This window comes from Fistularia commersonii, chromosome 28, assembly GCF_037954325.1.
Source record: "Fistularia commersonii isolate RoL2024-O1a breed Wild chromosome 28, RoL_Fcom_v1.0, whole genome shotgun sequence".
NCBI classification, from domain to species: domain Eukaryota; kingdom Metazoa; phylum Chordata; class Actinopteri; order Syngnathiformes; family Fistulariidae; genus Fistularia; species Fistularia commersonii.
The window spans coordinates 12,243,104-12,271,021 of record NC_141311.1 but is presented as its reverse complement, the minus strand read 5'-3'; the positions used below and the strand labels follow the sequence as shown (position 1 = coordinate 12,271,021).

General features: G+C 39.5%; 2 protein-coding genes across 3 annotated transcripts; one reads left to right on the top strand and one right to left on the bottom strand.

Annotated features, from left to right (window-relative positions):
- Positions 1-1,370: 1,370 nt before the first annotated feature.
- nadkb (NAD kinase b) lies at positions 1,371-13,583 on the top strand. Of its 2 annotated transcripts, none has more exons than XM_086175590.1 (12): positions 1,371-1,489; positions 2,489-2,782; positions 2,887-2,970; positions 3,508-3,637; positions 4,273-4,381; positions 5,240-5,325; positions 5,788-5,890; positions 6,587-6,792; positions 8,882-8,981; positions 9,077-9,234; positions 10,175-10,257; positions 12,374-13,583. In XM_086175590.1, exons 2-12 carry the CDS (start codon positions 2,490-2,492, stop codon positions 12,531-12,533), a joined length of 1,512 nt encoding a protein of 503 aa, XP_086031716.1. In that variant the 5' UTR covers positions 1,371-1,489; position 2,489; the 3' UTR covers positions 12,534-13,583. The 2 variants fall into 2 exon arrangements, with proteins under 2 accessions (XP_086031716.1, XP_086031715.1); XM_086175589.1 differs by lacking the exon at positions 1,371-1,489 and adding an exon at positions 1,902-2,046.
- Positions 13,584-17,128: 3,545 nt separating this feature from the next.
- sec62 (SEC62 homolog, preprotein translocation factor) lies at positions 17,129-27,886 on the bottom strand. The gene is made up of 8 exons (XM_086175731.1): positions 27,827-27,886; positions 25,137-25,245; positions 24,499-24,604; positions 23,532-23,721; positions 22,308-22,403; positions 22,163-22,223; positions 21,926-22,045; positions 17,129-18,216 (listed from the first exon to the last, which is right to left on the bottom strand). The coding sequence occupies exons 1-8, from the start codon at positions 27,860-27,862 to the stop codon at positions 17,687-17,689; spliced, it is 1,248 nt and encodes a 415-aa protein (XP_086031857.1). The 5' UTR covers positions 27,863-27,886; the 3' UTR covers positions 17,129-17,686.
- Between the last annotated feature and the right edge of the window lie 32 nt (positions 27,887-27,918).

Genomic DNA, 27,918 nt, shown 5'->3' with positions numbered 1-27,918 from the left:
CTCAGGTGATGGTAAGGCATGGAAGACCATTCATTCAGAGAGCAAAAACATGATGTTATACTGCTTCAAACTCACAGATATCAACCAGCAGTTTTTGTGAGGATCAAAGTTGCCTCACAGATTTGATGTAGTGAAGCTCTGCAGGAATTTCCAGAATCAGTAGTCATATTAAACAGGAATCAAAACTCATTTGTACTGCTATTATCTTGTAAAAAAAAATCCTGACTTTCGACTCTGACTGGTTTTCATATGTTTCACATTGAGACCTGTGGACACTTTGCAATATATCACGGTACAATAAACAGAGGGAAATGACAGCAAATTGAATTGGACACCAAACAGCTTACGTCTACTTTCCTTTGTTAAGGGACACAGAGCAAAAAGCATCCTTCTGAAACCAAAGGATAAGGCTGAAACGCTTCATGATAGACATCCTGGAAACAAAACTCACACGGATAAGGGAAGAAACAACATCTCTTCTTCCCAGTTTGGTCATGGATGCAGTTAACAGGTTTGTAGAGACGGCACAGACAGCTCAACACAACACTAGCAAGGGAAGACAGATGGAAATTCTGCTCCCTCCAGAAGAAACTAAACATGACTCAATCCAACACAGGTCCTTACGTGGAACAGAAACTACAATACCACCAACAGCAAATTGTCAGTTCAAATCATGGAAGCTAATTCTCTTGCGCCCTCTTGTCAAATCCTCATCTTTCTTTATTTTCTTTCGACTATTGAGTCGTCTTCAACGAACAGATGCAGGTTGATGGAGTGCTCCTAAATACATACAGTTGGTGTACAGCTGCCAGATAAGATATCATAAAATGATAAAGAGCTTTATCAGTTGATTTGTCAGCCAATTGCTTCAATTTTAGGACTTCTATTCATACTATTTACAAATTATGATTAAGGGTAATTGGTACAAAGTCAGAGTTTGCACGTCACATATCAAAATAAGTACTATAAGAATAAGAATAAGAATAAGAATAAGAACAACTTTATTAATCCCGAAGAAAAGTGCTGTGCCAGAGTTACAGAAAATATAACAGTAATAAATAATAAAAGAAAGGCAGAATTAGAAATAAAAAATAAACTATAAACTATAAAGTGTCTCAGTGAAACTATAATGTGTCTTAGTAAACAGTGATAAAACTACAATAGATAAATAAATAGAATAGCTCTGTTGTATGATTAACAAAGAATAACGAATAGGTTATGCTTCATATAGTATTTAACGTGAGGAATTTTAGAAAGAATACTTGTCAATCGTGGTGAATGGCGGTGCTCCCTTCGTTGGACGCCACTTCCTGCGTAAGTATCGGCGCAACGATGACGCACTTTAACAACAAAAAAACCCGCCGCGGCCAGATGAGCAAGTGCCTCGATATGGGCAGTGTTTTGTAACATTTTGCCTAACGTTGTGCTGGCACTGCCTGACAGCAAATACACCTGTTAGTTGTGTTAAAGTGCTCCCCGGCTCTAACAAGTTAGTATATATTTTAAGCATTTTGTTGGTATGTGACACAGTAAGGTTCAATGATCGTGTGAGTTGAGCCCGCTTAGCTAGGTTGCTATTACTAGGAAACGTTAGCTGTCAACATTCTCTTTTCAGCATTCAAGTGCCAGATATTCTCGGCGTTGGTGGCTAATCGTTTAAAGTACCGCATTAACATAAAAAAGAAAAGGATAAAATAATCTTGCACAGTTGGCCCCGAGATCACTGATATATTCCCAACTCTGACTTTAATATCATAACTTTTCATTTCGCCAACTTGTCATCGTTATCATTGCATTCAATGCTAAATATTCACCTTTCTATTTTTTATGCCAAAGCGTAAAATGTGATCATTTTTGTTCTTTGTTATTGATTTTATTTCGACGACTAACAACTTAAGACTTGAAAGTGAAACAATTCCACTGTTTCCAATATTTAAAATATGAATTAGCGTTTAGAGAAATTATTTAATTGTTGCAAGAGGGAAATGGCTTGCAGTTTTTCCTTGCTTAGTCTGGCCAAAGGACTGGTTCTGAGTTGATGGATAGGTAAGCTTAAAGTATTAAATAGTTGTAATAAAAATTGTACATATTTATGCTAACATCCCCCTCAGGGTATGATAGGAACTGTTTCTGACATTTCATACAATGCAACTTAACATATCATTCACAAAATGAGAACCGACGTACACTGTAGTGAATGGTCTTTGACAATGATGCCCTCATTTTGAGATGAATAAGAGACCAAGGAAAAATAGCAAGGGGGATGAGGACCATGATCTCATTAAATACCAAAATCCAATGACTTTAACCATTTGTAAGCATGTAGGCATGTAGGCATGTAAAGACAGTTGTTTCACCTATACTATAAATAGTTATTTTCTGACTCCTGGTGTATTTTCAACATTCACAGGATTATCTCCCTCAGTCAAGTTTTGTTAAATTCATAGACATATCTTTTGAGTAAAGTATCCACTTTGCTTCCTGATAGAATGGAGAATTTAGGGACCAGCACATCATCAGGGTCTCCGCCATTGCCAGACCAAGGCATGGCAAGACCCTCAGGTCCCCATGGTCAGCTGTCAGAGTCAGCCCGATCCTCCAAGAACAGGGAGCACCCATCCAAGTCACCAAGGAGACGACGAGAGGGAAAGAGGTCACAGCGACGGGGGGATGGTCATGAACAGATGCTCAGGGAGATTGAGCGACGAAGGTTACCAAGCCAACATGAGCACTTGGAGCCCTCTGGCTCAATGAGCGACACAGCGGAAAGTTCACCTAAGAGGTTTGCACTGCAGGTTGCCAGCTGGTTGGTCATGCCATCAGCATAACTCTACTGCCCTGGACATGAGGTGGTGATAGTAACTTGAATTGTCTTCCTCCTCACAGGAGAGCTCACTTTCTACATGGACCATATCCAGCTACTCACTTTGGACCCAAAGCCTGCATTTTGCCCAACCCAACTTCAGTCATGTAAGCATGTGGGTGCTAAATGAGTCTAAATTAGTACAAAAAATAAGATGAGAGTAGACTGTTTGCTTGGACATTGACACAGAGAACCTTTTGTACCTGTGAGATAAGATAAACTGCGAATGTCGATTGGCTGTTCCATGAGATGGGATGGCTCTTGGAGTTATTTTGCAGTTGCTTAATACCACTTTGCATCAACATTTCCTGGACTTGAAATAAGAGAATGCCGCAGAATGCCAATCATTCATGATTTAAAGAGGGAAAGAAAGGAACGGTAAAAAGTAGAGCTTGTGGTTTCTGTTATCTGATATTTTGCTTGTTCCTCATTCCAATATTTGTTACATCAGTGTGTCATAACATTTGATAAATTACTTGGCATTGCATTGTACCAGCTTTGTTATATGTAAACTAAGACAAGGTCGACAGTTTTAGACATATTATATATAATGTATCCTAACTATTTCTGTGTTCATATGATGCTATTCCCGGTAATGATAGTCCATGTCGAAGGATTTATGTGTAACTTTATCTGTGTCCTAGGCACATCCAGGACCCTGCTAGCCAGCGACTCACCTGGAATAAGCCTCCAGTTAACGTACTTGTCATTAGGAAAATCAGAGACGAGACTCTTGTAGAGCCTTTCAAAGAGCTTTGCCGATTCCTAGTGGAGGTAACATGACTAATTATTTTTAGACATACTAATTATTATATGTCCTTTGTTACATGGCGGTCAGAGATATTCCAGATTGGCAAGAATTTTGTAGCGTCATAGTAAATTACTGAATTAAATTTAGATTGAAGTGTTTCGGTGTCTAGTTATCTTTATGACCAGTGCTGTGTCTTCAACTGATGATGTGCCAGCCTTTAGTCAATGACGTTTAACAGTTCAAGGCTAACTCATTGCTTAGAGCAACAATATTTGATTCAGTCATCACAATTTAATTCATGTACTCTGTTATTGTTTTATATAGCTTTAAAGTTGAATGTGAAATGAACAAGTAAAATAAAGCAGATATTGGAACATGCAGACAAATGAGAGAAACTGAATTTCTCTAAATTAAATTCTCTGAATTGTCTCAACTATTAAGCTATAGAGACGACTGCGAAACCTTTGAATACATCTTTTGTTTCATCAGTTTCATCTATTCATTTATTTATTTTCATATGGACAATCCACAAGCCAAGGTTGGTCTTTAATTGCAGTAACATTCTTTTTACATTATGACATATGAAACTTAACATATGCTCAACTTTTGAGGAATGTGTATTTTTGCTATAGCCACTAAGGCATGTCTTGTGTCTCAGGAGAAGCAGATGATGGTGTATGTGGAACGCAGGGTCGCAGATGATGATACACTCTCAAAAGATGAGACTTTTGGCTCCATTCGAAATCAGCTCTGCACCTTCAGAGAGGGTGAGATTTGCTCTTTAAATAACCATGACATTCTTCCCTCAGCATTGAAATGTTGTTAATGAGCTGGCAGAACTCCTGTGTTTATGCTGCTCGGAGCAGAAGAGCTGCTCACAGTATGTTTTAAGTTTAAAAAAAAAAAAAGTCACAAACTGGGATCTTTCATTAGTTCAGGCATGTTTTATTAACCATTAGATAATAAGTTCACTGTGAGCATATCAATTATCAAAGCTGTAACAGTCCTCTTTAGATTCCAAATAACAGCTCTTTTTTAGCATTTTATCTGGTATTTTACAATAGGTGACTAGATACCTGCATTTGATAAAATAATTTGTTGACATGACGGATTTTTTTTCTATTGATGCAAAGCGTTTGTTTATTTTTATTCTGAATGAACGAGCCTTATTTGAGGAGGATTTGTTTGTATAAGGTCACCCACAATAATTCTGCAATTCTCTCTGAAATATATTGTCATGTTCACTGTCATTTAATGAAGCCATAGATACTAATCTTTGACTCCACTCTCAAGATGGCAATGAATGGCAATGAATAAGTTTATATGTATTGAATATGATCCAATTGTGATAATGTAATATGGATTTTATTGAACATCACACATTATGATACCTTATTTTACTTATTTTTTTACATCTGTTCAAAGACTTACCTTGTGAGCAACTGTCATCAGAAATTTGAGGTCATTGAACAACAGAAAGTGATATATTTGATACTATTTAATATTAATTTTGTGTCACTGCTTTTAAAATGCTTTGTAGTGTAGTATTCTGGTGTATGAGAATGTGAATATTCTGCATTCATTTTTCCCAAATGTTTTACATCTCACATGATAATTGACTGTAGGTTATGATGATATCTCGGACCTGATAGACCTGATTATCTGTCTGGGTGGTGATGGAACACTGCTCTATGCCTCGTCTCTTTTCCAAGTAAATATATTTTGTTTTTCTACCTCCTGACCACAGTTCAGAGAGTTAGAGCACTTTTAGAATGTAGGGTTACTAAGAAATACAATAACTATAGTTAATTTATAATCATAATTGTTTTTATAAATTACTTATGAGCTTTTGGCTCTAGTCATGTGTTAAGACAGATGACGTGCAAATTTGCCTGGTTCTGGACAGTTCAGCGCAAGGTTAAGACTTTCTTATTATGACCAAGAGTCGAAAGAGGTAGAGGTGGTAACATTTTGTCTCACTTGATGCCTTTTCAGTAATAGTAGCATTCCATCTTTAGGTATCAAATAGATAGAATCTTAATACAAGCAAAAAAGTTCACAATTTAAAATACATAAATACTTGTTTGTGCAATGTAAGCACTTTGTTTTGTGGTGATAAACTTTTTCCGTAATGGTGCAGACATGATGAGACATTTTTTTTTATTTTTTCCAGGGCAGTGTTCCCCCAGTTATGGCTTTCCATCTTGGCTCTCTAGGTTTCCTTACACCATTCAAGTTTGAGTCATACAAGTCTGAAGTTGACAAAGTATTTGAGGGTCAGTATGCATCTTTTGTTTTTTGTTTTTTTTACAAAGGGATGTTTCAGTTTTAATAAAGCAAAAGCAAGAACACAAAAGTGGAAGATGTCTGATTTAATTCACCATCCCCACACAGCTCATTTGTTTTAGGCAAAGTAGAAATTTCACTGTACAGGGAAATACATTTTTACACTGTACATGTGAAAATACACGCTTTAAATCTTGACTCTCCAAGCATACTATATTATGCACCATGAAACAGAAAATTGCATTGTGTTATTCAGCCAATTCAATTATTTTCACTAGTCAGCATAGAAGGGCGAACAAACAAAAGGTTTTATATGTTCTGTCTTAAAGATAAGAGAAAAAAATACCTAGAGAAAAAAGCTGTAAAGATGAATAGTGAACTGATGGTGTATAGAAGTCTAAATCATTTGTTTTTTAATATTTAGTCAGAATCTAGTACAACAGAATATGAAAAAAAGAAGAAATGAAAATAGATGTTTCTCAAATGAAATTACAAATCGAGGGCCTTACATTGATGATGTCCTATATTTGTTAAACCTATCATGAGTACAAGTTATCATAAGACTTTCGTTGTCAATTAAAGTCGAGAGGTTGACTCAACATGCCTAGTGTGTGGCATTTGAGCTCATTACTTCTCAAGAGATCAGAGAAATGCCATCCTCATCACTTGTGTTTTAATCTGTGAAGGGAATGCAGCCATCACTTTACGTAGCCGTCTTAAAGTGAAGGTGGTGAAGGAGATGCTCCACAGGATGGACCAAACGTCATACAACCAAGAGCAGCAGCAGGATCAGCAGCAGCAGGATCAGCAAGTGCTGCAGGAGGGACACAATGGCCTCCTTTCTCAGGGACATAGCAATTGTGAAGCTGGCAAGATCACCCTGCAGCTACAGGTGAGAACATGTGTGAGTCTGCTCACGGAGAATCAATGAGACAACAATCAGATTGAACCATTACATTCAAGGATTTGACTGAGATACAGGGTCATTTGATATTGAATACAATTTCTCTGTCATTAAAAAGTTGCCAAACAGTTTTAATTATTTTTACAGTGTGAAAGATTAACATCATATTGCACGTGGTTCTCAGCATCCCCTTTTTATTTTTTTTTACTGTTACACAGTTAAAATTTTTGTTCAGCTTTTTTTGCCATTTAGAACTGGAGACCACAAAGTATTTGGCTACTTTAAGGATGATTATTTTGTCTGCTGTTTGATAACTTATAAGACTGAAAGATGAAGAGTGAGTGTACAATGTGAACTTGAAACTATAGTCAACACTTTAAAATAAACAAGTAACAAGTAAATGAGAGAAACAACCTTTTCTTTTTTTGGTTATAGTGCCATTCCATATTGAATCAGAGTCGCAGGAATAGAATAACAGTATTACATGTGTTGTTTCCCTTCTATGAAAATTGCATCTGAAAGACTTGATTTTTTTATCTGTTTTAAAGTAGCTCAGTTTTCCCTGTTCTTCAAAAACAAAGACATGACAAGGCAACACATACACCATACTCAAAGAGAAGATTTAGTTCATTCTCAAAGCTTTGTAGTTCCTGGAAATATTTGCTCCAAATGAACCTTTGTGATTATATTATGTCATCTTTACTTGAACAAAGAAGAAAGTATTAAGTCCCATAAAGTGTATGTGTTTTAATGTCTTATTTCCTTTTCATCCCAGTATTGTTTCAATGTATACATATGCAAGACTGAGTTAGTGAGGGAGCATCAGCTGCGTTGCTATGGTGACAGTCATAATAAAGGTGCTGGGTGAGGATGTGGGAGAGAAATTGGATGTTGTTTTTCTGTTGAGGCAGTTTCCATGGAGATCATGGAATCATCAGTGCAGTCAATGCCAAATGGATGTTTAATGAGGTCTTACTCTGTCTGACACACTCTGTAACTAAACAATATGTCACACTGTGGCAGACACATGCACTCACACTCACACGTGCACTGCTGCGGTCTGTCTTTTTCAGTGGAGTTCTCTTCTCTTTTCCCTACTCCCTGGGGCTTTTGACCCATCGGTATCAGACTGTGATGGATTGTTCTAGACTGAAAGCCAGGATTTGACTTCCTCTGTGCTACAGTATTTGTCAGCTGTGTGAGTTCCTGAAGTGTAGAACATGATCTGTATGCTGTCTGTTGTCAAGCAACATATTTTTTGTGCTTGTATTTTTCCATTTGAATGTGAGGTAGTGCTGTTCAGTAGCTTGGAGCCTACTTCTGGAAAATTGTTTTTATAGTTGACCATATATTGTATAGTCTCATATTTACGCTCAGTGAAAAGGGATTACGGTCTCACTGTGTTGTACAGAGTATGAAGACAAGAACAGTTTATAACTCATGGGCTGGATATGGGTGGTGTGGCACAGGGGGTAGAGCAATCGTCCTGGAAACCGAACATCCCTGGTTTGATTCCAGTCTCCTCCCAGTTTGTTGAAGTGTTGTTGAGCAAGACACTGAACCCCTAACTGCTCCCCTGGGTCTGCTAGATGGCAGCTAACTGTTCATGGTTCATCCATGATGGGTTAAATGCAGAAAAAAATAATTTCCCACAAGGGTTTAATAAAGTATTATTGAATTATATATATAATTATAGACTAAGTCAACATACCCCTGCAATATTATGATTTTATGTGTTTGTTAGTTGGATATCCAAAAGTCTTAACACATATAACAGAAACTTAGGGATATTCAGGATACAACAAATCTTAGTACACACCCCTTGGGGACAATTATCTTTGCAGAATATCAGGTATTCCTTAGAAAGGGGAGTCTTTGGTCAAAGGTTCGTTTAACTTCCCCACTTTCCAAAACTGTCAATTTATGACCACACAATTAATTTGTTAAAATGACTTTGTGACTTGTATGATGCTTCAGCAATCCCAAAAGTAATTTATATCACCTCTTCAATCAAGTTGGAGAGAAATGCCTTTCCATACTCTTACAAAGACTGGTCTATGTGTCCTTGCTTTTGCAGGTGCTGAATGAGGTAGTAGTTGACCGAGGTCCATCCTCCTACCTGTCCAATGTGGACTTATACCTTGATGGACGTCTCATTACATCAGTGCAAGGAGATGGTAAGAATAGCCATATGCATCATCCTACTTTTCTTGTCCTGGGTAGTAACAGTTTTATTGTGCTCCTTGTCTTCCTCGCTCTGTATGTCCTTTAGGTGTGATTGTGTCCACCCCTACAGGCAGCACAGCATATGCAGCAGCAGCAGGGGCCTCTATGATCCATCCCAATGTGCCAGCTATTATGGTCACACCCATCTGCCCACATTCGCTCTCCTTCAGGCCAATTGTGGTCCCTGCTGGTGTAGAGCTCATGGTAACAATGAGGGTTGCTGAAAAACCTAAAAGAAAGCCACCCATGGAATTGTATATTGTAGGGGCACCAAACTTTATCTAAATAGCATCAGAGCTTCCTGTCATGGTTTTTAACACCTAGGCTTCACTACACAGCTGTCTGTAAGACCAGCCATTAAAATAGCTTCAGCAGCTCCATCTCAAGCCATTGGTTCTGCAGTCCTAGAATTTATTACTTTCATAATCGCCATTTACGAAGCTTGCGAGATTGCATGTGGAGAGTTAAACCACAAAACAATCGCGTTTTTTTATTTACTCCCAAATGGTGATAAGTCAAGTGGCAGAAATAGAAGTAGGAAAACTAAGATCAACAAACCTGAATTATACATAATTTAGGTAAAATGACTGATTCCACTATATTAGTAAACAATAAATAATACAGCTGTCAAGTATTATACACACAGACACAGTGTATGTGATTATAATACTAGACAACTGTGTAATTTGTGTGTGTGTGTGTGTGTGTGTGTGTGTGTGTGTGTGTGTGTGTGTGTGTGTGTGTGTGTGTGTGTGTGTGTGTGTGTGTGCGCGCGCGTGTGTGTGTGTGTGTGCATGCGTGTGCACGTGCGTGTGTTAGATTTGAATAACATGACTTGGACTTCAAATGAGACTTTAGATTATGGAAAATTCTATGTGGAGTACTCAACTTCTACTTGACTTTACATGGTAAAATGCAGTTTAAAATTGAATTTATCACAGAATTTAGTCAGAAATAGGGCAGGAATCAGATATTCTCTGAATTTTTAATCACTTGCAATATATTTTACAAGAATGCATTTTTAAAATACACCACAAAGTAGATTTCTACAGAAATTTGTACATTCATAATATTCTGTGTACTCTTCATATAACATTTTTCTCTCTGTTTTACTAATAGCCTATATATGTCTGCTTTGAAACAGATCACCTTGTCTCCAGATGCAAGGAATACAGCCTGGGTGTCTTTTGATGGCAGGAAGAGACAGGAGATCCAACATGGAGACTGGTAAATCTTAAGTTGTGGCCATTCACATTGGTTGTCTATATATTATAGTCTAATGTAAGTAGAGGGAATGTTGGATTCTAAATTCCATGGGTGAAAGACAAGACCATTGCTGGAGGTTTTTGAAAATTTTATTCTGAATTGATAGGTATCTCTATAGTGTTTGGTCCTGGGAGCTATGTTGTTAGGGGATTTTATGTCCCTTGGAAGGGTCACCTTAGGCAAACAGGTCTTAGGTGAAGGACCAGCCAAAGCACGGCTCATTCATCACCCATGATGAATGATGAAATTGGACCCAGTTTTTCCCTGCCTGGACACAGGTCACCAAGGTCTACCCTGGAGCCAGGCCCGGGGGCGGGGCTCAGTGACGAGCACCTGGTGGCCAGGCCTATGTCCATGGGGCTTGGCCTTGGGTTCTGACTGTTGTTTGCGGCTATGCACCAACAGCAGTTCAGTTTACCCACCCGTCTTGGTGTCCCTGGAGGGGCTGCTAGAGAGCGTTCGTACTGGAGACACCCTTGTTCTACTGGGAAACTTCAATGCTCTTCGGGAGGAAAGCCCCCCAGATACGAACCTGAGCGCTGTTCTGTTGCTGGACTTGCATGCTCGTTATGGATTGTCCATAACAAACACCATGTTCATGTAGAAAGGAGTCCATATGTGCACTTGGCGTCAATGCACCTTAAACAGCAGTTCTTTGATCGACCTACACTCGAGGGAAGAGGGGTGGTGAGCTGGCTCCGATGGTGGAGGAGGATGCTGGTCAGACCTCGCATATGCAATGTGATGGTCTTCTGGGAACGTTTGGCAGAGTCCCCTGTCAGAAGGAGTTTCAACTCCCATCTCCAGCAGAGCTACAACCACATCCCGAGGGAGGCGGTGGATATTGATTCCAAATGGGCCATGTTTCGTGCTTCCACTGTCAAAGTTGCAGAGTGAAGCGTGGTCGGTGCCGGTCGGGAGTAACCCTCGAACCCACTGGTGGACCCCAGTGGTGAGGGATGAAGAGGGAATCCGATCAGGCCTTTCTGGCCTGTGGGACTCCGAACCCACCTGAAAGGTACCGGCAGGCCGAGCAGCTTCAGCTGTCACCTACCCAAACACACGGGTGAGAGAGGAGTTTGGGGAGACCATGGACAACAACTTTCGGTGGACTTTGAGGAGATTCTGGTCCACCATCCGGCCGCATAGGAACGGAGCGCTGCTGACCTCAACTCGGGACGTTGTAGATCAGTGGAAGGAATACTTCCGAGACCTCCCCAATCCCATCGAAATGCTGTCCAGTGAGGCAGCAGAGCTGGGGGACTGTTGAGCGGACACACTTATTTTTGGGGCTGTCATTGCCGAAGCAGTCGAAAAGCTCTTCAGTAGCAGGGCTCCAGGGTTGGATAAGCTCTGCCCTGGGTTCCTCAAGGCTCTGGATGCTGTAGGCCTATCCTGGCTGACACGCCTCTGCAGCATTGCATAGATGTCAGGGACATTACTGCTGGACTGGCAAACCAGGTTCGCGATCACATTCAACAAAGGGAGTTCTTAGCGTGTGCTCCAACTACAGGGGGATCACAGTCCTCAGCTCACTGGTAAGGTCTACGCAGCGGTGCTGGACCAGAGGGTTTGCTGGGTCATTGAACCTCAGATCCAGTGGACCAGTGTGGTTTTTGTCCTGGTTGTGGAACAGTAGACCACCTCTATACCCCCAGCAGGGTCCTTGGGGGGTCGTGGGAATTGGCCCAACCAGTCTACATGTGTTTTGTGGATCTGGAGAAGGCATTCAACCATGGCAATCCTATGAGGGGTGCTCCAGGGAATATGGGGTACTGAACCCCATTGTACGGCTGTTTGGTTCCTGTATGACAGGTGTCGGCGCTTGGTCCGCATTGATGGTTTTAAATTGGACTTGTTTCCTGTGAGGAAAGGTGAATGAAAATTAATGATTTACCTGAAATGACTAAAAGGGGAACTTAACCCATTTGTTCACATAAAGTGAGCAAAAACATCCAGAAGAAATTACCTAATGCTAAGTAGAAGTAATGTACAAACCCGTAATGTTACTAATGTCCTACAAGTCTGATTTTCCTCATTTTGAAAATTAATTAGCTCCCTGTTTTTCTCTCAACAGCATTAAGATCACCACTTCTTGCTATCCAGTGCCCTCTATCTGTTGCCATGACCTGGTGTATGACTGGTTTGAAAGCTTAGCCCAGTGTTTACACTGGAATGTGCGCAAGAGGCAGGCCAGGCTGGCTGATGTCTCAGACTCCTCAGACACAGAAAACTGAATCACAGGGCTGAACGTTTTTCCCTTGACAGAGGCAGAGTGAGAGAGAAATCTCTGGATAGAAGTCATCTTTCAGAGACAACCGCAAATCACCTCCAAGACACGTCTTACAATAGAAACTGATCTGGACTGATGGTGAAAACACTTGTCAACCAGCCAACCATTTTTCTTTTTGTAATTTTCCACACATAACATTCCAATGAATTAATGCTATTTTAATCAGTTACCAGTAGTGAGAAAGCATGTTACTCAAAAAAAAATGAGGAAACAGGCATCCCCTTACATGGCAATGTGATCCATCCTCTTCCATTTATCCTGTACTCAGGGTCATGGGGGATTCTAGAGCCTATCCCAGCTGTCATCGGGGGAGAGGCAAGGGTACGCTCTCGAGTGGTCGCAGGGCCACATATAGAGACAAACAACCATATACTCCCTCATTGATTCAGGGTGGTTTTCTCAATTTTTTTCCAATTAACCTGCATGTTTTTGGCCTGTTGGCGGAAACTGACGCAGACACAGGGAGAACATGCAAACTCCACACAGAAAGGTCCCCTTGTCGGAATTGAACCAGGGTCTTTCATGCTGTGAGGCCGAATCGCTAACCACCGCACCACTATGTCGCCAGTGATGTGATACCACCTTATAAAAATAAATATTTGATTTTTAACCAGATGAACTCAAAGGTTAAAGGTAGAAATACAACAGCAGACAATCAGGAAAAGTTACTGTATGTCTTAACCCAAAATGTAAATGTGTACATACAAGATTCTAATTCACTTTGCTTCTTGCAGTATTTAAGTATTTTTAAGAGAGGAGTTTCAAATGTTACATGCATACTAATGTGTTTGTTTATTGCTGCAAAATCTTAGCCATTAAGTGCTGTATACCAAGATGTCAACTTCAGTTTCTTAAATTTTCTTCTGATTGCATAAAATGCAACACAGTGGTAGGGGGCAGAGACTTTCCTCTTTGACTTTCCTCATTCATCTGTCCATGTTTGGTTGCAGAAAGAAAATTGTGTAAGGAATAAAGCTTAAGCACTTGCAAATTATTTTGACTTTTGATCTTATTGAGAAACTAAACTGTGATTTCCCCCTTTACAGACATCTCTGTCCTACAGGTTGTGATCAGTCACCAATTGCACAACTGAAGCACATTAAAAATAGTTGAGACACATCAGAGTCAGTACAACAAGAGAGGTTGGTGTTAAGCAAGCCTAAGAAGGCACATCTAGTTTAAGCACCAGAAAACCAGAACAATAGGATTATTAATGGGTTCCCACACTAAGTCCTGAATGTTCATCGACAATGGAAGCTAATTATAATTAATCCCCATGGGGAAATTCATTCTCTGCAATTGATGCATCATGGATGAACCATTAGCAGTAGGCTGCCGTCCACCAGTGCCAGGGGGGCAGTTTAGGGGTTCAATGTCTTGCTCAACAACACTTGGACGAGCCGGTAATCAAAACATGAACAGTTCCAAAGACGATTGCGCCTGCCTGCGTTAGGGGATATCAATCCTGATCTGTCCAGTCTTGTAAGGGGTACTAATCAATATATGAACATGGTGTGAATATGTATTTTATCAAAAAAAATATCAGATAGACTTTTGAGTGATGCTCAATGTTGTTAGTGGCTATGCCCCGCAGGTGGAACGAGAGTTTGAGGAGAAGTTCTGGAATGAGCTAGGTCAGACCTGGGCATTTTACGGCCTGCGGGCCACATATGTCCTGTTTTGCCTTTTTATCCACCACGCCGAAGTATTTTCTTTGAATATTTTCAAAGAAAATACTACAAAGAAAAAAATACAAAAAAATTAAGTATTTTCAATCAATATTGAATTTCAATACTCCTTATTTTTTACTTTTGTTTAATTTTGTATGGATGATAACGTATAAAACAATGTCGGTACATTTATATGATCATTAATGATTTTAAAGTTGAAATAAAATGCCAAAAAATGTTAATATTTGAATTGCAATTTTCATTTTGATCAATTTCCATGATACCTTGTTGGCCTATGCATAAAAATTAAACAAGTAAGGTGGCCCACCAGCTAAGATAATTACCCTCCTCTGAGTTAGATAAAGTGATGCAGAATATCCCCAGAGATAAGGGAGCGGTAATGGGTGTAGATTTCAATGGGCATATTGGTGCAGGCAATAGAGGTGAAAAAGAAGTGACGGGCAGATTTGGTTTACAGGATAGGAGATGGTGGTAGATTTTGCAAAAAGGATGGAAATGGCTGTAGTGAACACTTTTTCCAGAAAAGACAGGAACATGAGGTAACTTATAAGAGCAGGGATAGAAGTGTGCAGGTAGACTACATCCTAATGGTGGTTTGTAGGATGACTCTGGTAACAAGGAAGATCAAGAGGACAAAGGCAGAGTACTTTGTGTATCTGGAAGGAAAGTATATAAGGAGACTTGGTAGTGGAATGAGGAAGTGGAATAGCAAAGAAGAAGTGGGATACTGACAGAGGACTGAAGAGAACAGACAGGAGGGTTAGATGGAGAAGGTCGATTCGCTGTGGCAACCCTTGAAGGGAAAAGCCGAAAGGAAAAGAAGAAGCCCAGGTTGCTCTGAGCTTCTCCTGGATGGATAACATTCTCACCCGATGTCCAAGGGACAGTCTGGCCACCCTGCAGAGAAAACTCATTTGACCATTGGTGAGGGTAGGAACGTAGATTGACTGGTTAATTGTGAGCTTCGCCTTCTGGGTCAACTCCTTCTTCACCAACACAGAGTCTGCATCACTGCAAACGCTGCTTTGATGATGGCTAGCTGAAATAACATAGGTTTGTTAACTGTGTTACTAATTATCATATGTAAAGAGGATCTCAAATGGTAAGATTTTCAGTGCTGCCATCAGTGCGACAGAAAGGTAAGACACAACACTCCAATGCTTTCCATATTTTTATTGCAATGATACAATACATATATTTCCAGACATCCATTTTATTAAATTACTGTCAAATATTGCATGAGTCTTCAGAATGATATCGATCCCAGCGTGTACAACTAGGTTACCAAAGGACATTTTTTTTTCTTTTAAACCAGAGATAAAACATGTTTGTTTACATTTTCACTTTTGTTTTCCCCATAAATGTGCGATAAGAAGCAGCAGCATAGAGAGATATACTACAATATACAACAGACTGATACTGTGCAACAGTTGAGAACAATTTAAAGTTGATTGTGAAATGTAATGCCGATGCTGAGTGTACAAAGACTGGCAACTCAGGACACCTTGATGCACTTTGCCTGCTTTGGGAAACAAAGAGCAAAAAACATACAACACAGCGGGAGGAGTTTTCCAAGAGCAAAATCCATGAAGGGTTGGTGGACAGACAGTGCAATTGGAGTTTTAGGAAAAAAAAAATGTACAAAGAGCTCTGAAATAAAAAAAAAAAATCCACTATGAGAAGAGTTTGCCACATTATATATAGCTAGAAAATGTTAGGTCAACATCATATTAATCAAGAGACCTCTTATTGAGACAGATGGTAGGACTCGACAACCAACCAATCTGGTCACACGTTCAGTTAACATTAAAATAAACAATGAAAAAAATGCAGTTATCTCAAACTCCGTTTTTTTTTAAATTTCAGATCTTATCTTTAAATGGATACAATCTCAGAGATCATTTAAAACAAACAGCATAATAAACAATGGGGAATAAACATTATATTATACTTATATTATTACAAAAGAAGGGGAAGCTGTTTAGTAGACTGCAAATAATGAATGCATATATTTGATATATCAATAGAATGAATATAAATGATCCATTTCTAATTTATACTTAAATATAATTCTCACTATAACTAATGATTGGCTAAACATTTCTGGCCAGACAATGTGAAGAAGGGGTGTGGACCTCTTGTTTCCCACCTGCAAGGGCACAACCAGACTGGATTCAAGAAGTATTCACTTTTTCCACACCTTGCCTTGTGCAAGACCAGATGTGAAAGCTTTGGATGAGAGTCTAGTCTGTCACAGAGACCAAGTATCTTGACCTACATGCAAAGAGCGAAAACACTGTGCTTTATTTTGTTTGCTAAATGATATGATAGGTTTGAGATAAGAGAACCCAAATGCCCTTGTATTCACACTCAGCTGTCCATATTAAATCTGCAAACATATATTTAGATTTTTGGCACTAGTTTACTTTGTATGTGGTTCTGTTTGCAAAAAGTTACTTTATTACCTTTTCCTTCTCGTTTTGTTGCGTCTTAGAAAAAAAGAAAATCAAGTATGCCAGTTGTGTATTTAAAGATGAGTCCCACATGATTAAACCATCTAGAGATACTTCAGACCGCAGAGGATCAGCCACTGAGAGAAAAGAAAAATGAAACGTGGTTTCTCACTAAAAATGACAGGTACCGCTAAATTCTTTTCTCCAAATACTCTCCAGATACAAAATAGTTGATTTTAAGGTTCGTTTATAGTAAACTAGGTGATTTGGTCCATCCGACTTATTTTGGGCTTCTGAGGTGAAGCAGACAATCAGAGCTGTTTCAGAAAGTTATCGAACTCACAGGCACCCGTTAGGAAATGAGGATTCGACTCAAAAGAAACAAAAACGGCACAAAATGTTCCAAACTGCTGTAATTTCAAACAAACCAATTAAACCTGAATATGGGGACAAGACAACAGCATCAGTGTAACTTGTATTTCAGATCTGTATTCTTGATCTTGCATATAAAAATCTGAATGAATCCAACAAAATAAATAAATGGGGTATCATCAATTGGGTTGATGCAATCAGGAAACTTCATGACAAACAGCTAATATGAATTGAACCAACCAACCCATCTGAGAAGTTGAATTCTTTACGGAAACTTAGTCGGTGGCAGTTTTTATTTTTACACAACATAAATGACATTTGGATCGGCAGAATCAGATCCACCGTAAGACTTCTCTCTCTCTCGCTCTCTCTCTCTCTCTCTCTCTATATATATATCTGTTATTTACCCCATTGTTGTAGCCATTAACGTTCACTGCTGTGTCAATCAGTTCTATTTGGTGGAAGATCTCAACAACAGGAGAAAGAGCCTGTGAGCAGGCTTGGTGAGCAGGTCCGAGGATCAGGAGGAAGGGAGGGAAGGAGAAAGAGACACAGGAAGAGAGTGTTGGGTTTTTAAAAGTTTATGTTTCGGAAGTCTGGCTTTTAGTCTCAGTCCCTTCTCTACTCTCTTCTGTGTCTTCATCATCCTCTTCCTCTTCCTCTTCTGTATGTTGCTCAAGCTCTTCCCTGGTGATCATCTCAAAGTCGTTTCCATTGCTGTGCTGCGAGCCCTCGTCCTCCCGGCGATCACTGTCTGTGTCTGAGTGTCGGTCGGGCCCTGTTACCTCCCCATCTGCGTCTTTACTCTCCTTTGACCCCCCTTCTTTGCTCTCCTCCTCCTCTTCATCCTCCTCCTCGTCACCGTCCTTCTTCTCGCTGTCTGACTTTTCATCGCTGTCTGATTTTTGAGCCTTGGTGGAGGCAGCGTTGTCCTTCTCATCTGCTTTGTCAGACCCCTTCTTGTTGCTGCCCCGCGGCCCCTTGTATTCATGAGTGTAGAGTGGCCGGAAGGAATCAATGAAACCCACATCTGCAGTCAGATTTGGTAGAAACCAGAAGTGGTGTCGTCCCATCGTCACCAGCCAGATGATGAGGAAGAGGATGCACCGAGCTGAAAGAAGTGACGAAAACCACTGAGATTAGTTTCAAGTTATTACCAGAACCTGCTCATTTATTATAGATTTACTAAATATGCAGATCTGATTAATCGACAGTCATCTTAAACCTGGACTCAAACTCGTTTTTAGCCAATTCGAAGCTGCAGAAACAAATTCATAATAGATTTACTTTCTCCTTGTAACTGCTACCATATCCATATCTTCAATCAGAATCCAATACTTACTTTTTCCTCTATTAAATTTTGGGGGATATGTTATCATTATTGATCTGCCATCAAAAGGTCATTTTTGAAAAATCTACAGCCTGTTTTTTTTAATTAACAAATTTATTAAATAATCAACGATTTAAATACACGCTCAATTCATACACTTCTGTGATTCACAACACAACAGTGAATAACAAATTTACTCTCTGGGGAGAAGTGATGACCGTTAACTGAATGCATACTTCAAGACTTTGGGTTGGGCTCATTAATTCCTAATTTGATTAAGGTTTCTTTTGATTTGGCTTTGTAAAAAATGATGGGACTGAATATACTGAATATCAGAATATATTCTTTATATACTAAACTACCTCATAATGGGTGATGGTGAGGGGCAAATGACCTGCAAAAACCCAAAAGTCTCTAGACCAGAGGCTCCCCAAAGTAACTGTGACAGAGACTGGCAACCCCCACTATCACCTGAGGTGCCTGAAGCATGAGAAAACCTGCGCACAGGACTTACGCACTAACAAGCGTAAACAAACAACAGCGCAAAAGAACAGAACAGCCTGACAAGCATGATATGATTGTACATGTAAGCAGAACAATCAGTCAAAGTAATAGCAATAAGCTGTAGCACTGTGTCAACATGTGAACAGTGTTGCAGAAAAAATGTGTGGATATCATTATGTTTTAGCATTTATCTCACCTAATGAGATGGGTGGGCAATATACGAGCCGCAAAGCCAGTAAATTCTGATTTTAATTTTGGAGCCAGCCACTTGGAGATCCCCCTCCACATTTAGGCATGAGCTGTACTTGTTCTTTATATTTAAGTGTTTTTGCACAGGTATGTAGAGCAAAACAGCATCAGCACGTCCATCGTGGCCTTGGATAAAATGAGGATACTCAGCAGGCATCTTTGAATTGGATGACTCCTGGCCGTTACAGTGAATGTTGATCTTCATCTTGTTATATTTTTCCGGTGTTGCTTTCTTAGGGAAAAACTTGTTCCAGGACGGCTTAAAGGCAGGTAGTGATGGGACTTCTTCTCAGATCATATCAATCCTGCCCATCTCAACTTGCGCAGTCGAGTGATCTACTTTCCTTTGACCACGCAGATTTTATCATTCAGTGACATGATGCTTGTGTTTTTACCTTGCAGTGACATACCAAGTCCTATCAAATATGCAAAACTATGCAAGTGCTAGCCTTGTTAACCAGTCTGGGTCAGGTAGGGTCAGCGCTTTGGTAGGGATTGCTGTTTGCTTTGTTTGCTTGACTTTGTTTTGGCCTTGCATTTTTCTCTCCTTTCATCGGAAAAAATCTGCTGGTCTTTTGGCGACAGATGGATGCTTCGTTTTCAAGTGTCTGATCATTTTATGGGCTTTGAACTCTCATGTGCCAGAACCTCGTTGCACACTATACAGCACTATACATGTACTTCTCTGAAAACAACGCATGTGAATCCATACGAACTAGCGACACTTGGAGGAAGGCAGGTCTGACTGCTTTTGGACCACTTTACGGGGCTCTCCCCATGCCAAAAAAAAAGGGCCTCTATGAAGGCTGTTCTCTGCTCTCATTTGCTGCTGTCTCTGCTTAGTCTTTGGTCGGTATTAAGGAACATTTTATTTTCAAAAGTAATATCCTAGGTTTGAAGCCCACTGCCTGGTTCAGATGAAATATACTGGTGCACACTGATCTGTGCATGACCTGTGATGTTTCCTGTGGCAGTGACATGCCACCTGCAAATGATAGTGCAATTTGTGAATCTCTGCTCTAGATCATTACGCTTTAAAGACATGATAACCATTTTTTTTTGTCAAGGTGTAGCTGTAAACAGCAGACAGATTCCTTTTATGTGTGAGTAGGTCAAAAAAGTATTTATTCAGCCACCAATTGTGCAAGTTCTCCCGCTTAAAAAGATGAGAGAGGGCTATAATTTTCATCATAGGTACACTTCAACTATGAGAGACAGAATGCGAACAACAAAAAAATCTGTAAAATCTCATTGTCTGATTTTTAAAGAACATATTTGTAAATGATGGTCGAAAATAAGTATGTGGTCAAGAGCAAAAGTTCATCTCAATACTTTGTTATATACCCTTTGTTGGCAATGCCAGAGGTCAAATGTTTTAAGTCTTCACGAGGTTTTCAGACATTGTTGCTGGTATTTTGGCCCATTCCTCCATGCAGATCTTCACTAGAGCAGTGATGTTTTGGGGCTGTCACTTGGCAACATGGATTTTCAACTCCCTCCAAAGATTGTCAATGGGGTTGAGATCTGGAGACTGGCTAGGCCACTCGAGCACGTTGACATGCTTCTTATGAAGCCACTCCTTTGTTGCCCAGGTGGTGTGTTTCGGATCATTGTCATGCTGAAAGACCTAGCCATGTTTCATCATTAATGTCCTTGCTGATGGAAAGAGGTTTTCTCTCAAAATCTCACGATACATAGCTCTATTTGTTCTTTTCTTTACACGGGTCAGCCTTCCTAGTCCCTTTGCACAACAACAGCCCCAAAGCATGATGTTTTCACCACATGCTTCACTGTAGGTATGTTGTTATTTGGATGCAACTCAGCATTCTTTCTCCTCCAAACACATCATCTGACTATAGGACGTTGTCCCGATTCTCTTCTGGATCATCCAAATGTTCTGTAGCAAACGTCAGACGGGCCTGGACGTGTACTGTCTTAAGTAGCGGGACACGTTTGGCACTGCAGGATTTGAGTCCCTGGCAGCGAAGTGTGTTACTGATGGTAGCCTTTGTTACTTTAGTCCCAGCTCTCTGCAGGTCATTCACTACGTCCCCCCGTGTGGTTTTGGGATTTTAGCTCATCGTTCTTGTGATAATTTTGACCCCACAGGATGGGATCTTGCGTGAAGCCCCAGATCAAGGGAGATTATCAGTCGTCTTGCATGTCTTCCATTTTCTGATAATTGCTCCCACAGTCGATTTCTTCACACCAAGTTGCTTACCTATTGCAAATTCAGTCTTCCCAGCCTGATGCAGGTCTACAATTTTGTTTCTGGTGTACTTTGACAGGTCTTTGGTCTTGGCCTTAGTGGAGTTTGGAGTGTGACAGATTGAGGTTGTGGACAGGTATCTTTTATTCTGACAAGCAGTTCAAACAGGTGCCATTTGCACAGGTAACATGAGGACGACTAAGATGCCTCTTGCAAAAGTTACAGGTCTGTGAGAGACAGAAATCTTGGTTGTTTGTAGGTGTGCAAATACTTATTTTCCACCATAATTTGCAAATAAATTCTTTAAAAATCAGACATTGTGATTTTCTGGATTTTTTTTCACATTCTGTCTCTCATAGTTGAATTGTACCTTTGATGAAAATTGGCTGACTATATACTTTTTTGCCCCACTGTGCTTGGCAAAGAAAGCTGATTCTGATTTCCGAAGTATTAAAGACTACATAGCAATTAAATAGTTGGATGATCATGCTAGACTTTTACATTTATTTCCACTGGTGAATAACTTACCAACAGCAAGAAGCAGTATACTGGCCACGAAGCATCCAGCTGCAACACTTAGGTAGTAGACACCGACACGCATCTCTGCGGGCCACAGTGGGAACAGTGTGGCTGCAATCACTGCGATCACTGTAATGTAGAGCACATACAAACAAACCAATGTTCCCAGAGATGCAAAATGATCGGAATCAGCAAAAGAGCAGGCTGATGAAATCTTTACAGTGGTAACAATCAATTATATCTCACCCAGGATCAGACCCATGGCAAATGTCTTGAAATGGACAGGATCATAAATCCACACATAGACCTAAAGAAGAGAGGGCGGCTAGGATTAATCCCATTTCAAATTTAAACATGGCCCTTCTACAGCTTGTCCTACATCCCAGCGCACCTCATTTCCATCTAGGAACAGCTGATCCTCTGTGGGCTCCAGTTTAAATTTCTTCTTCACCTCTTTCTTTTTCTTTGGACTTCCTGGGCTTTCATCCTGTAAAAACAGTCAAATAAATTAAACTTGTAGATGCAATTTTTCTGATATAAAAAGAAAAAATGATGAGGCCTTTTAGATTTCTATAACTTAAGTTTAATTTAACTTATAATATGTGAATGTGTAAAAGATATATAATATGTGAAAGATTTTCAATTTCTGGTAATTGGCATTAAATATGAAAAGAAGAGGCATTAATCAAATATATAATCATAAGTGGTACAATGACTACCCTTGGCCCATCTGATGACATTCTGTTGATATTATAAACTTCAATAACATTATTTAGAAACCGTGCATGTTTGTGCTTGCTCACAAGCATTGAACTACAACAAAACTATGATCCCATAATCCCCTACCTGAGGTTTTCAATACAAAATGTATTATATTTTACAAAATCATAAGGAAACAATTTTAACATTAAATGAAATATGTAAAAATACTTTTTCAATACATTTTTGTTCCTATGTTGAAAATGCATACTGGGTTATTATTTGGTTATTCCTGCTTTATTTTCAGGCTATTGCTTACTCTTGACAATTTCCAACTTTTTTCAAGTAATCATGCGCATTTTTCCAAGAAAATCAAACAAAATATCATGTGACTCGATTTATAGTGCCCTACTCAAGTTTGCATACACAATGAAGGGGTTCCTGGTTCAATAATCATTGGCATAAACTTCGGAAATATTGTTATTTTTCAAATTGCACTCTCAATGTACTGGAGCTATGATAAACATAAAATTTGTCAATCAGTGAAACTTTTTTTTCTCTCACTGACTCAAAACAAACTTTAAAAGATTTGTACAGGGCTGCCCTTTAACCTTTGCAGCACAGTTGAAATGAACTTCGGCACTGCCAGGGCAATCCCACCAGTAGGGTAGACATAATGTCAGAGATTTAGAATTAAGACTTTCACACAAACCAGCTTGCTTTGATCATCCACTGTATTTGACATTTTGAATACCTCCTTTGTTGCTGATCTAAACCTATTTTTGCTATCTTGTTGCTGAACAAGATTGAACTTGAGAGCCACTTTTCATGGTGAGGCTATGCTGTTCTTAAAGGTGTTATTAGAGGACATATTGCACCAAATAGAGGGGGCAGGTTCATACACAGGATTACGTACACTCTTTTCTTTCTTACTGTCACCAGTCTCAGACTCTTTCTTTTTCTCTTTCTCCTTCTTCCCCTTTTTCTCCTCTTCTTTGCTGCTGTCACCCTTGGATTTTTCTTTCTCTTTCTCCTTCCTGGTGTCTTTTTCTGGTTTTTTCTTCATCACTTTGAGAGCCCGGTGGAAGAACTGCTTCTTGAGGAGTCTGTAAAAGAGAAAATTGCAAACGGTTATGAACACATTATTGTTTACTGAATCTCCATCAGATTCCAAATAACAACAAAAACAAAAATAAAAACCTGAGCGCTTTTAGAAGTAAGATATTGATAAAGAATAAAATGAGGACTCAGTTTCTTGCTCCTTTTTCAACTGGCAATATAGTTCTAAACAAATATCGCTTTTGATCAACATTTTTCTTGTTGTGAAATCATGAGCAGGTATCCTGGCTCACTGCTTTGTCATTGAAATATTATGTATCTTTGATACAAGTTAAAAAAAAAACTCCATCATGTTTTAAGGCAGGGGACCCCTACAATGTATATTAAACTTGTGCTTTGCATTAGACTAGGCCTCATGTCATGTATAAAAGTACATTATTATCGTACATTCAATACTAAGCTATTCAAGTTAACCACATGTTCATTTAGTCATGTTCTCATTTTAAACATGTGCAAGACACAGTGAGTAAGATGGTCATAGCACTACAATTAATAAACCTATCTTGTCAAATGATACCAATGGCAATGTCAACATTACCTAGCAATTGCATGATAAACATGCATAGAAGCTTGTCAAATTTATGTTTTTCTATAAAATATACAGTTGAAAATTAAATAATGTATGGCCTACTAGGCTAGTCTGGGTTTTTTGGGTGCGTGGGGGGGGGTGTAGGTGCATGTAGGTCAGAAGTGACTTACATGCAAAGAACTATACTGCAAAATTAAGTATGTTCTACACAACAGGAGGTAAGTAGGTAGCTAACCTGTTACAGTAGTCCACCACAGACTCCCTGGAGGTAAAGAGCGCCTCCTCTCCTTTCTTAGCCTTGGCCCACTTGGAGTCCAGCAGACAGTCGACTGCCTTGGAGGCTGATGCAGACAAAAGAACACATTTAAACACAAAAAAGACTTATTGGTTCAGTAAAATACTTTGCTGTAAGTTTAATGTAGATAAAATTGTCTTTTAAGGAGTCAGAACACGTTTCAACAAGAAAAATGTACACCCCTTTTTAGTCACCACACCACAGTATAATTCAGAGAAACTCAAGCTGGCTGGGAGTTGATATTAACTCAATTAAAAAAAAATTCCCCTACACTTGGGAAGTACACAGCAATTCATTGTAATTTTCATTGTACCAGGTTATAATAAATATCAAAACTGTATAAGAAGCTTATGTCAAGACAAGAGATTGTAAGAAAACCCTCTATTTTAGCAAGAGAGTAACAACTCTTGAGCACCAAAGAAATTCCTTCAGCATGAAGGTTTTCACTAGTTTAATTTGCCGGTGGAACTAATCATTTCTCAGCAAAAAATTTGCCTTTGACAGGAATCACATCTGACACAAATATATTGATTATCAATCCAACTTTTGGACATATTGGTGTTGGCAGACACACTTACCAATGAAATAGTCAACTCGGTGGCCCATCATGTTGGTGGACTTGGTGGGACAGTTGAATCGTAGGTACTTGGCCACTCCTTTCTCCTCCTTGGTGGGCTCACTAACCTCCTGCAGTGCAGGACACAGTGCGTCCGTGCGGGCACACACACACGCACGCACGCACGCACGCACGCACACACACACAAATGCGTGCGCACACACACACACACACACACATGCGTGTGCGCACACACACACACACACATGCGTGTGCGCACACACACATACACACACATGCACACACACTTTATTTTATGCTCTGGATCATTTCTTCACCTATATCACCATGTGCATAAGATTCATTTCTTGCAATAAAGCAATGATATAAACATCAATAAAAGGAATCCATAAGTTTGAATGCATTTCTGCATTTCATAATATTGGCAGCTGGTTCTCAATACCAACATTTTTGATTCCTATCTCTCACATGGTAGAAAAAAATAAAGCACTCCAATCCAGGTTTCTCCATTAAATGTTGCAAGCCAAAATTTATTTCTGTTGCCACACCAGAGCGGCTAAACATTCCTTCAATTCTTTTCTACAACATCTGCACTGTCTGCTGTCCTGCCAGCAGCACTGAACCACATGCCTATGCATGGGGAGCAGAGACCATCGGCACAATGAGATTCAGTTCTTTTTATCCAGTCTAGCTGGCACTGAAGAGTAATGTGAAGAGGAAGAAGCCCTCAAACAAGCCTTTGTTTAAAAAAGGCAGGTATCAGTCGCACAACTCAGTAACTTAAGACCCCTTAAAAGAAGTTCCAGTTAGTGTGAGAAAATAGATACATAGTGGATGGATGGATGGATACTTGTGATGTTTGATGGGTGAAACACAGGTAAATTAGGATACTTTCTCATGGGGAGGTGTCACAAAATTTTAAACCGAGTAGTTGTAATCGCACGGATAATATAAGCTTCTCTGAATGTATACTGACTGATTAAATTGAGGATTTTTCATTATCCATGTAAATGTGTTGTGGTAATTATCCATTTGGAAAGGTTTTATTTAGAGATCATTTGATTTTATGGTTGGGAACTACGTTGATTTAAATAGAGGAAAATTTCTCCTTTTGGCTTCTCCCTTCAGGGGTCACTACAGCGAATCAACCCTCTCCATCTACCATTTACATAGAGGAAAACAATTTTTCAAAAAATAGCGCTAAAAAACAAAACAAAACAGTGATCACATGGCTCCTGGGGTCAGTGGTGTAGTTATGATCCTGATGGAAGTACTTTACTAAATACAACAAGGGTTATGACACATCACCTATGTGTGTGTATTTTAGTAGTAACAATATTAGCTGGAGATTGAACACTGTTAGCAAAAGTGTAAGCTGAGTGACATTCATGTCACTGTATGTAGATACAATAACATAGGCAATATTGAATATCATTGTATACATATACATGATTATCTTGGAAAATTAAATTTGGGTAAATGCATGCTTATATATTTAATGAATATTAATTTATCACGCTGGAGAGACTATGTCTCCGGGCTACATGTCATGCAACAATGAATACTAATGTCTTTTTTTCAGTGATTAAACAGAACGAATCAACAGTGGGAATAACCAGGACAGGTTAATAGAATAGAAAACTATTGTACAATGACTATGTTGAGGACTCTCTGGTCTCAGACTGCTCATAAATGAGATAACAGTACGTGTTATTATGTAACCTGACTCAAACAGGCTAAAGACCTTGTTGCCAGTTTTTTTTTTTTTGCATTTTGTTGTATTATACTCTTGTCAGGTTGATTTACATGACCTAATTTTGTTTCAGGCTTCCCTCTACTTCCCTCTAAATTAACAAATAACTGTTATACAAATAATTCTGATAAGAGTTTCTGATGACCTTTTAACAGCATCTTACAGAGTTAAAGACAGTTCAGCCCTGCAGCCCTTTGCCATGTGCTAAGTTCAACTACAAATCTTGTAAATCTAAATCAGCAACACACCCGCAAAACAAACAATCGTCAAAATATAAATCCAAGTCACATTAATAAGGCTTGTTGAACTGTTGACAGTGCGCACTGAGCGCAACACTGTCCACAAGGAACAGTAATTTTGTGATGAACTTGTGATCGTTCAACCAGTTAGTCAGATTTTATCGTCCAAGCGAGATGCTCCTGAGAATAGACGTGGACCTGTTGCTTACCCTTATAACCGAAATCTTGGTCTAGAAAGTATCGATGTAGCTGAACACCCCAAACGATACCAGCGTAGTAAGGTGCGTTATGATCCACTGTGTCAACTCATTGGTAAAAATTGGCAAACACTTCTGGTGGGAGCTGACGCAGCTTAGCCAGCAAACGTTTGCGGTGAATCCGATCAGGAGAAAGAGAGGTGACTGGTGAGCCATCAAACTAAAACATATATGACACACGTACGCCAGTGTACGTGTCACAGATAGATAATAATATAGTTAGCCTACAAATGATGCATCCAATTTGAATATAATTTCTTGACGTAATCTTGCTAACGCTAGCTCCGTTAGCCATCATTTGGCTCCATCTGTTGCCTTCAACGGCTCACCAAAAGGATGCTACCATCAACAAACAACTTGCAACAATCATGCCGCATAGCGTATTAAGTTATGCTCTTTCAACTTGCACCGGCAGAAGTTTTGCTACTCAAAATCATGTTACCTGAATCCGTTTCTTGTGCCTCCTGCGTTCCGCCATGATCCTCCAACTCAGCTTCTCCGACGTGACAAACCGTGAAGTATCGCGAGACTAAG

Excerpts from the sequence above, each read along its gene's own strand:
- sec62 (XM_086175731.1), bottom strand. The coding sequence starts at position 27,862 with ATGGCGGAACGCAGGAGGCACAAGAAACGGATTCAG. Across the intron at positions 25,246-27,826 it reads GGCACAAGAAACGGATTCAG|GAGGTTAGTGAGCCCACCAA; the intron begins GTAACATGATTT and ends CCTGCACTGCAG. Across the intron at positions 23,722-24,498 it reads GTGGTGGACTACTGTAACAG|ACTCCTCAAGAAGCAGTTCT; the intron begins GTTAGCTACCTA and ends TCTCTTTTACAG.
- nadkb (XM_086175589.1), top strand. Across the intron at positions 2,971-3,507 it reads CCCAACCCAACTTCAGTCAT|GCACATCCAGGACCCTGCTA; the intron begins GTAAGCATGTGG and ends TCTGTGTCCTAG. Across the intron at positions 5,326-5,787 it reads ATGCCTCGTCTCTTTTCCAA|GGCAGTGTTCCCCCAGTTAT; the intron begins GTAAATATATTT and ends TATTTTTTCCAG.